General features: G+C 41.8%; 1 protein-coding gene across 2 annotated transcripts; it reads right to left on the reverse strand.

Annotated features, from left to right (window-relative positions):
• Positions 1-218: 218 nt before the first annotated feature.
• Positions 219-8,065, reverse strand: LOC119361681 (pyruvate dehydrogenase E1 component subunit alpha-3, chloroplastic). 2 transcript variants are annotated; one of them, XM_037626812.1, is made up of 5 exons: positions 7,889-8,065; positions 7,656-7,786; positions 3,658-3,805; positions 2,218-3,004; positions 219-808 (listed from the first exon to the last, which is right to left on the reverse strand). In XM_037626812.1, the coding sequence occupies exons 1-5, from the start codon at positions 7,949-7,951 to the stop codon at positions 531-533; spliced, it is 1,407 nt and encodes a 468-aa protein (XP_037482709.1). In that variant the 5' UTR covers positions 7,952-8,065; the 3' UTR covers positions 219-530. The 2 variants fall into 2 exon arrangements, with proteins under 2 accessions (XP_037482709.1, XP_037482708.1); XM_037626811.1 differs by lacking the exons at positions 7,656-7,786; positions 7,889-8,065 and having other exon boundaries at positions 3,658-3,942.
• Positions 8,066-10,724: the final 2,659 nt, after the last annotated feature.

A 10,724-nucleotide genomic window follows, 5' to 3' on the forward strand; every position in this document is an offset into this window, starting at 1 on the left:
CGTATCTTGGACAATTTGGAACGAAAGGAACGCTAGAGTCTTCCGCCACAAAGAGACGCCACCACCAATCCTTCTCAAGCTTATTATAGATGAGGCCAACCTATGGGTTACTGCAGGGGCTAAACAATTAGGGAAAATTATATCGCACGAGTAATTGTCATGCCGTACTCCCGCCTTGTGTAACTCTACAAAACTCTATTCTCCTCTACTTTAATAGATGAGGCAAATCTTTTGCCTCCGTTTCAAAAAAAAAACATCTCTTCCAATATCTGTACCAATTACTACAAACCAGACACATGTAGAGTCACTGTAGAACAACAACTGGACTGGTGAACATTTTCTTGGGTAAAAAAAAAACTGGGGGCATCAGCCGCCGCGCAGTAGCACAGCGAGCAATGAATTACAGTGATAGATGACCTCTAACAACACAAGAAATCGACAGCGGGATCGACAAAACTAGGGACGGGGTAGCTAGAGAGGTAGTGCATGAGAAACAAGGCGTAAACAAGCTGCTTCTGCAGCAGCGGCCCTTAGACTTGCGCCGTGCCTTGCGTGAACTTGGGGTCCTCGCACCTGTACTTGCCGTCGGGGCCTATGCCAAAGCCCTTGGGATCGGCAAACACGTTCTCCAGCAGCTGGCTCCGTGGGGGAAGCGGGCTCGCGTCAGCGAACTCCACGGCCTCTTCCACGACGTCGTCAATCTTCTTCTCGATGCTCTTCAGCTCGGCTTCGGACGCGAGGTTCTGCTCGATGATGTACTTCTTCAGGGATGTGATGGGGTCCCTTGCGGCGTAGTGAGATTTCTCATCTGCGCACGAGGTCATCAGATGATTGAGTCAAAGAGCACATTAGCAAAAAAAAGAGGAAATATGTGCAGCTTGACAATTTCAAGAGTTGACAATTAAGTTTGCCACTAGAGAAAAAGAGTATGGATGCAGATATACACTGAGATACTGGATACAAAATAGTCAAAAATCAAGATTACCAGATAGCGATAATTTCCAAGTTAGATACATAGACCATAAAAAAAATAGTAATCAGGTTTGAAGACGTAAACAAGTATATGGTCTAGGTCATGTAAGATCCAAACTTAGCCAACTAATTTATATTTCCACCTTTACAAAATCTATCTGATACGACTAATAACAGAGTAAAAGTGATTTGAGAATAATAACCGCATAAAAAGGCATACATCCTGGGACAAAACTATGATTGGTTGTATGTCAACTGTCAAGTTGTTAAGATTTATCAACTTGATACAGAAACACAAGGGGTCAATTTAAATAATGAGACCCTATGGGTCAACAACCGGTAATACCCTATCAGGATGGTGACATATCAGATAAGATGACTGGGTCAATTTACTGTCAGGTTCATTAAAGCACGTCCCCTAATAATAAGCAATAAAAAAAGGCATTTGCTTCTTATGAAGGTTAATATGAGAGGATTTTTGCCGTTTGTATTCATGTTTATTTAAAGAAAACAAGTGGTGCTGAATATTCTGTGAATTGACTATGAGACAATCTAGTCATACCTATCACTATCAGGAAGGTGACATACCAGATAAGATGACTGGGATGATGATAAGAACAAAAGAAATATTTCGCTCAGTATTTCAATTGGCACCATAAACTTTACTTTCTAACTGTGATCATACAAAACCCTATATAGTTTTCACATTTATTTCGCAACCAAACAGGATGGCACATCTTGCATGACCAAAATTGTATGTGATGTATTACTCAGGAAATTTAGTACTCCCTCTGTCTCAAAATGTAAGACGTTCAGTGTCAGAAAAGGTCTTACATTCTGAGACAGAGGGAGTAGTATATAGTACTCCCTCCGTCCGAAAATACTTGTCGGAGAAATGATTGTATCTAGACATATTCTAGTTGTAGATACATCCATTTTTATCCATTTTTATGACAAGTAATTCCAGACGGAGGGAGTAGTATAGTACTACAGTTCAGGTACTTGGCAAACAGTCTAAACAGAACTGTAAACTTCATGACTAAAATGCTTTTCTTGCAATTTCTATTTCTCCAGTTAGCATAAAAGTGATAGCAGTGCCACTACTTAGAACAAAAGTGAAGTACTCCCTCCGTCCCAAAATAAGTGACTCAACTTTGTACTAACTTTAGTACAAAGTTAGTACAAAGTTGAGTCACTTATTTTGGGACGGAGGGAGTAAAAATTAACCAGAAAGGTAATCCTTACCAGGCCTCCTGAGTTCATCTGGATCAGCAAGAGAGTGGCCTCTGAACCGGTAAGTTTCACATTCCACTAGAGTTGGTCCTTCACCTCTCCTGGCCCTGTCAATTGCCTCCTTAGCCACCTCCCTGACCTTCAGGACATCCATCCCATCGACATGTACACCAGGCATTCCGAATGCCGGGCCCTTCTTCCAGATCTCGGGATCTGAAGTAGACCTGAGGTGAGACATCCCGATTGCCCATAGGTTGTTCTCCACAACAAAAATAATCGGAAGCTTCCACAGCTGAGCCATGTTCAGGCACTCAAAGAACTGGCCGTTGTTACAGGTACCGTCCCCAAAGAATGCAAGCGTGACATCAAGCCCGTCAGGGCTAGACTGCTTGAGCACCTCATGGCGGTACTTGGCGGCAAAGGCAGCGCCAGTGGCGACAGGGATGCCCTCTCCAATGAAGGCAAAGCCTCCAAGGAGGTTGTGGGGCTCAGAGAACATGTGCATGGAACCACCCTGTCCGCGGCAGCAGCCAGTGGCCTTGCCAAAGAGCTCGGCCATGACTGCACGGGCCGGGACACCCTTGGACAGCGCGTGGACGTGGTCACGGTACGTGCTAACAACACAGTCAGGTTGGTTCAGCTGCTTGATGAAGCCGGTGGAGACGGCCTCCTGCCCGTTGTAAAGATGGACGAAACCAAACATCTTGCCACGGTAGTACATTTGCGCGCACATGTCCTCGAAGTTCCGGCCGAGGATCATGTCCTCGTACAGCTCCAACGCCTCTTCCCGGGTCACCGCCTGCATAAGGCGATACACTTCAAATTAAGGAAACAGAGAAGCAGAACATGAAAAAAGTTTCCAAGATTTAACAATTTATAACCTCAGTTTTCTCAAATTTTCATATACAAGCACCACTGGCTCGCTGCAGTTACCACAGTTGAAGCTAGATCTAAGAACTAAACAGTACTCCAATTCTGAAATCATATGATGCGGTACATTTTAATTTGCTATCGAGTATCGGTTTTAAACTAAAAACAAGGTTGGCATGAGAGGATCGGTCGAGAGAGAGCTTTTGCAGCACCTTCAAATCAAATCCTAAAGTGAACTTTTCAAGCGTGGGATTGTGCCCAGATTATTACAAGAGAATTCCCAATACAAGATTCAGGAGGCCGCTACTGACTAGCATCTGGGTAGTCGAATTGCTTACTGTCCAACCTTTGGGGACGAAAATTACGCGAGCTAATCTGAACCAATCTAGTATCTAGAACAGAGTCATGCAGTAAGTAAATCTAGAACGCTCGACGAATCTACAGACGGCAGCTCCCGGGATCCAATCGTACGTAGAAGAGGAAAAGCGGCCCGAGCCAAGATCGATTTTTTACAGTCGGGACTGCAAGATCGCAACTTTTTTTACGGTCCCTGATGAACAGACGAGAGATGCGAATTCTCACCGGGTACGCGGCGGCGGCGGGCGCGGCCTTGAGCACGTCGGAGGAGACGGCCAGGACGGAGCCCAGGCGCCGGGCCGGCCTGTGGCGGAGCGGGCGCATGGAGGACGCGGACGGCGCGGGGAAGGGCCGCGCCCGGTCGCCGCCGGATCTGGCCGCCGCCGGCGCCAGGAACTTGGCGGCGGTGAAGGACGCGGCCGCCATCTCCTCTGTCTGGAAGATCTGCTGCCGGCTGTCCCCGCTTGCCCGTGTGCGCGACGCAATGCGGCGGAATGGGGGAGGAGAGCTCGGGGCGGGGGCGTATAAGGAGGGGAGGGGAGGGGAGGGGAGGGGCGGAGAGCACGAGGAAGACGGATGGGGAGAGGGTTTGGGGGGCTTGGGAGGGTCCGTCCAGGCCACGACCCCACCATGCAACGCTGGCGGCGGCGGCGGTGAGCGTCAGATTGATTGATTTTCTTGTTCGTCCAAGTGTCCGACCCCAACCACACCACCGAGAAAACAGAGCCCAATGGTCTTCTCTAGGAGCAAAATTCTTGTTGCACCAAGCAACCAACAAGCAAGAGATTTTTAAAGGAGTGTAATGTAAAATATAGTTTTCCTAGGGATTTATAGTTGCTATGCTTGGTTATGCGGTTGCTATATGTTTGTCCCACGTTATGGTGGGGCCTTTACTTGTCGACATTTACCATGTCTTGGAGACAGGAAATTTTGCGTAGACAAAAAGTCAACATCATAGGTTCCGAATGCGTTGGACTGTTCTTTTCTTACTCCAGCTGGTACGATGCATTATCTTATGCTATTGAAACTTTTTCCCGCGTGTGGTTTGATGGCAAACTAAATATATTGTTATCATGTTCGAAAACTACCTCGGCATGGAATGATTAGGCTAATTCAGGTGGCAGCTGAAAGGTTCAGCTCATGGCATGGATGGAGGCCACACGCCCACAACCATACTGTGCAGTCACAAACATGGTATCAAAGTTCCCACCCACCCGATGACTTTCATTGGCTCACTAGAGAGCGAATGACAAGATTTGATTTATAACTGGATTTCATGAAGCCACGATTTTAAATGAATTTGTGTCAATGTACCAAACTATTTGGAGGGTTTTTTCTGAAAAATCACAACTGTTATGCTAATGATTCGCACCGGACTCAAAGTCGAACCTCACCCCATTGGATATCAATATTGAGAGGACGGGTACTCATGCCATAGATATGCTGACTTGGAATTCAATCTAATTTAGATATACAATTCCAAAAGGGTGATTCTCCCGGGCTTCTCATCCAAATGATATGAAACTTTTATAGGATAGTCACCAGGGTATTTATGATTTGCTTAGATTTGTTTTGAGTTTTGTTGAAAATTTCAATTAAATTTGCAGAGAACCTCAAGGGATAAATCATCTCAATCTCACTACCACACAAAAAGAGCTATATCATATAAAGCTTTCAAGGCATGTCAGCAGGGTCCATCATGAAAAAACCCGTATGAGGCGGATTACCTTAGACCTCGTTATCGGATAGCTTAGAGTGAAGCCTACATTGGCAAGGTAGGCATTCTAAGGCAAACAGAAAGTAGACCCGTCATAGAAACTATCTCAGGCAGTTATATGGTAAGGTCGTCTCGCATGGGGATGTATTTGTGACTTTTTTCCAGGCCTGTAATAAAGCTCTAGCCCATCTCAGAAAGTTTTTTGGGACTTATATAAGCCCCGATGTTAGACACTTAGACCCCAATCACCGTCGCTCGTTCGTTGACTTCTTTTCTGAGATTGTTTTTGTTTTTTCGGTCCAATCTTGTTTGTTGATGCATGTTCAGTCTTGTCCGTTCACGTCGTTCGTTCGTTCAATCTTGTTCTCTGATGTTTTTTGTTTTTTATTCCCTGGTTTTCTTGGTTATACTTTGGTTTTTTCATGAGTTTTTGTTTATTCATGGGGTTTTCATTGTTTTTCCTTTTTCTTTTTCACCATTATCTTTGTTTTATTCTGGTATTTTATTTTCCTTTTTTGTCGGCTTTCTTTTGTTTCATTCTTTGTTTTTATTTTTATTTTCTTTCCCATTTTCTCTACTTCTTTGTTTCTTTCTTAGTTTCATTATTTTTCTTCATTTTTCTTCGGTTCTTTTGTTTTTCTTCGGTTTTCTCTGTTTCCTCGTGGGTTTTGACTGGTTCCTTCGACTTTTCCGTTCTTCTTTGTTACTAAGTTCTTTTTTTCTTTCTTCCGTTTGTTTGATTCTCTTCGTTTTTTTCTTGTTTGAACACTTGTCTACATTTTATATACACTTTTGTACATTTTAAGTATACACTAGAAACATTTTTAATACATGTTTACCGTTTTTCAAATACATGATTAACATTTTTATAGATCTTATGTTTGATGACTATTTTTTCATACACGTTGTATATACCAGGAACATTTTTTAATATATGTTTAACATTCGTGAAATATACGATTAATATTTTTTCACACACCACAATAATTTTATTTTTTCTGTTCAGAAATTTTAAGACACATTATACATTTTTCATATGCACCAGGAACAATATTTTTGCACACACTTAACATTTTTAAAATAGATGATTACCATTTTTTTCAAGTTTTTTGTCTTTGATGACTATTTTTTTCATACATACTTTACATTTTTATGTATCGGGAATAGGTGTTTATGCGAACCAACCTATGGTTGAATATTTAGGACGACAGTGGTATCCCAACCCATCTGAGTTCAACTTCTAGACTTGACGCTACTTTACATTTTTATGTATTGGGAATATGTGTTTATGCGAACCAACCTATGGTTGAATAGTTAGGACGACAGTGGTATCCCAACCCATCTGAGTTCAACTTCTAGACTTGACGCTGGTGCTTGTATTTTTCTGGATTTATTTTAGGGCTTCCGGCGATGTGCGTTTAGTGGAGGGAGACATTCCTACGAAGGTGTTTGTGACAACTTTTTCAAGATGGTGTGCCAACTCAGTCTCTTGGAGGTGCTCATATGTGTACGGTGTGCGTGCGTGCATAGAGATGAGTGTATGTGCGTATGTATAATCGTTTGCGTCTGTGTTGTGTTAAAAAACATTTTTTATACACGGTTAACATTTTTGAAATACATAATTAACATTTTTTACACATGATCAACATTTTGTAAAATTTATTTTTATGTTCAATTTATTAGTACATGTTCTACATTTTTGGCGTACACCAGGAATATTTTATATACAAATTTAGTTTAAAACGATTTTAGAATAAATGATTAACATTTTTACAATTTTTTGTATTTGAAGAGTACTTTTTGATACACATTATACCTTTTTGTATATATATCATGAACATGCTTTAAATATGATTTTTTTCATTTACATGGTATATTGTCTACAAGAGAAATATTTTTTCTACACACATTTAGCATTTTATCACAAATGCTGGATTAATATTTTTTTTTAAAATTATGTAGAGTGCTATATATTATTTACGAAAAATAAGAAAAAAACAGAAAAAACGAGGTTGTGGCCTCCCGCAAGCTGGCCAGCCCATTCTTACACTCCCTCCGGCAAGACTGTCCTACGTCTGACGTCAAGCGAGACATAGGCGCGCACAAATTATAGGCGATGTGTTGGCATGTCTCCATATGTCATGAGTTGGGACTTGGGACAAATGTTGTCACACTTAAATGCATGAAACACAGGGAACAAATTATCAAGTCCCTCGACATCGAAACAAACAACATGACAATATGTGAACATAAAAACATGCTCCATCTGTAAACTAATGTAAGATCTTTTAGATCATTAAAAAAAGTATTTATGAATTAATGATCGCTCGTGAAATAAAAGACACAACTCCCGCCCATGTAATAATGAGTCTCTCACAAACAAAAATCCATGTGTTGGAAAGTAGACACAAGAAATCAAGGAGCCCGTGCATTCAGCTAGCTGGTGCTTGATCAGAGAGGGACAAGGGTCTCGAAGCAATTGAGCCCATCCAGCTCCGGGGCGAACCGTGGCTTCAGTTGCGCTCGTTGCTTCCCAGCAACCTTGACGGCAGAATCATTGTTCAGCTCCTTCTTCTCCGCGTGTCTTCCGCTGGCATCAGATTGCTTCGGCATTTGCGGCACGGGGCTCGCCATGAACTGCAGAGAACAAATATAGAGAGCCAAAAAAAAAAAACATAAGAACACAAATGTAGAACTTAGCAAACATGAATTGCCATGGAGCTTATGAGCTGCTTGTACCTTGTTGGTGCTGAAGAATTGGCTGGCGGTCTGTGCAGACAGGATGGCCTCTGTCGAACCCATGAGCGGATGAGCCAATAGCTAGAAGCTGGTGATGAACTGATTAATCACCACTTAAACTAGCTTAGTGTTTCTTATCTGAACTTCACTGCATATATGGCAAGCTCTGTTGCTGCATGCTGATACGATCATGTCTATATATAGCAACCAACCAGTGTAAGAACATTGTCGGGATCGGTCGAGTTCGGGTTGTTTCAACGGCTTGAGATTCATGGGGATATGGCTGGCTTATCTCTAGCTACCAAGAAAGAGCCTCAATTTGTTGGCTGGCTTATCTCTAGCTCCACGTAGCTCACCCGCCGGAGTGTTTCTAGCACTATGTGTGCGCATCATCTTATCCACACTGCAACATATATCTGGGCTGTGCACTTTTTGCGTTTTTTCTCTCGTGATGGACGACATATAGTGACAGGCAAGGAAAATTGGATGGATGTATAGGAACAAATATCTGGGTCGTGTGATATTTTGCTGAAATTTCACCAAATGGCTACATCATGTCAGATTGTTCTTGGATAACTACAATATGTCAGCATGAATGTTTTCTACAAGTTCCACAAGTGGTGGTTTTTGGCCCCCGCGAAAATAAATAAAAGTAAGTTTTTTTTTTTGAGATAAATTAATAACAATAAGTGGTAGTGTTCTCCTGGGCTTCCGCCTCCTGGACAGTACAACTGCCTACCATTGGGCCAACGACAGAGTTCAAGGACCGGTGCCAGCCCACCAAACTGGAATGTGTGTGTTGGGCAGGTTCCAGCCCACCAGGCCTAAGATTGGGCCAACGACAGAATTCTGTTTTTTTATTTCCCGTTTCTTTTTCTGTTTTAGTTATCATTTTTTAAATCGTAAATATTTTTGAATTCTAAAATATTTTCTAAAACTTTATTTTTTCAAAAAATAAAAAAATCTTAACTTCACGAACTATTTGAAAACTCATAAAGTTTTTTAAAAATTCTATCCTTTTCAAACTTGTGGACATAAAAAATTCATAATATTGTTTTAAATTCATGAACATTGTTTCACAGACATGAACCTTTTCCAAAATCCCTGAACACTTATAATTCTACCAAGTTTTAAAAAATTACCAAAAACACAGTCGGTTTTCCCGAAGCTAGTAGACTGGCCATAGAAAAAGGCGAACGAAAAATAGAATAGAATCAGGGAACAGGCTTAGCGAGTGTACACCAAGCAAGCGGCTACTGGGCCACAGCCCAGGCGGTCTGCGCTGGTTAGCCAACTGACACTTAAGGCGCCGGACAGGAGGTCGCGGCATTTGCTTGTGTTGCTTCAGCTAATTGGGGGTGAGGCCCCCAACCGTTGTGAAAGATGTAAATACTACTGCCGGCCACATCCGATACTGTTTAAACACACTACATCTGTTGATATAGAAACACACTTACATCTATCAGTAGCCATGCATCTACTGCTCATTTTGCTGTTAAAAGATGCTTGGCGAGAAACCATTCCTTCTGTTCCGCGGGGAAATTTTAAAAAATTACTCCCCATCCTAAAAAGACTATCATAGATTTGTCTAGATACGGCTAGACACGTTTTAGTGTTACATACATCCGTATCTAGATAAATCTAAGAGAACCTTTTTAAAGCGGAGGTAATACCTGACATATATAGTACTATGGTGGCACATAGTGTAGTATGAATGATGGATAATCGAGCTCGATCACATGTCATAATTACAAGCAAAAAAAAGATCACATGTCATAATTGACATGGCAGCAAAAGTTCTTATATGACCAGTAGTCCGGCCGGCGGCTAAGCATGGTCCTAATCTTTGTCGCGCCTACCCCATTCTCCTCTTTCTTAACACCATTATCGATGTCTAGTATAGCATACAAGCGCAATCACACATGCAAGTTGCTGGTTACATATGTCACCCTACTGGCCTTCACCCCCAAGTTGCATCCCCGTACCACCATCTAATCCTCTGTCTGTACTCTCAAGTTGCACTTACATATCTCTTAATCACCTGTCCAACGGGGCTTTCCTTGGAGCGCGCGTAACCACTTCTCAATGATAATTGCAAAGGCAACCACTTTGGGTTGGCACTTGTAATATAGAAAGCATTACATATAGAAGTACACTAGTCGTGGTAGTAGGTTAGTAGCTAAACGTTTAGTTAAATCCTGATTTAGAATGAAAAGAGAAGGTTAGTTAAGTCCTAATCTAGAAAGAGAAAGTGGGACAGATTTTTACGGAATCAAACTCATTTTGACAAAGGACAAGAAGACGGAAATGAACTTTCAGAAAGAGAAGAAGACGGAAATGCACATGTAGAATTTGTTTCGTGACTTTTACTCCGCATGCAAAGCAGGATATGTAGAGGAAGTAATTGATCAGGGAAAGTGTGAGTACATAAGGCAAATTGATATTGAGGAAATAGAGGTTGGTTTTCTCCTTGTCAATGATTCTACTCAACCGTGTGTACAACGATTCTCTCTTCTTTATATATAGACTAAAAGGGTGTTTGGATAAGTACCCACTAACATCAAAGTGGAAGCACTTAGTCATTTGGAGGTGGTGGAATAGTCCACCCTTGGTAGGCCTTACCAGAGGCCAAAGTTACATTTGCATACTACCAATTGATCATCAAGTTGAATGTCACCTATTCGACTAGGCTTTCCTTGAAGCACACATAATGACTTCTCAATACGGATTGCAACACAGCCACCTCCCATTGGCACTTGTGGTACAAAATTTTGCAACCTAGAAGTATGTTAGTCATAGTCATAGACTTAGTAACTAAATGGTTAGTTAAATCCAA

The sequence above is a fragment of the Triticum dicoccoides genome, chromosome 2B (assembly GCF_002162155.2).
Source record: "Triticum dicoccoides isolate Atlit2015 ecotype Zavitan chromosome 2B, WEW_v2.0, whole genome shotgun sequence".
NCBI classification, from domain to species: domain Eukaryota; kingdom Viridiplantae; phylum Streptophyta; class Magnoliopsida; order Poales; family Poaceae; genus Triticum; species Triticum dicoccoides.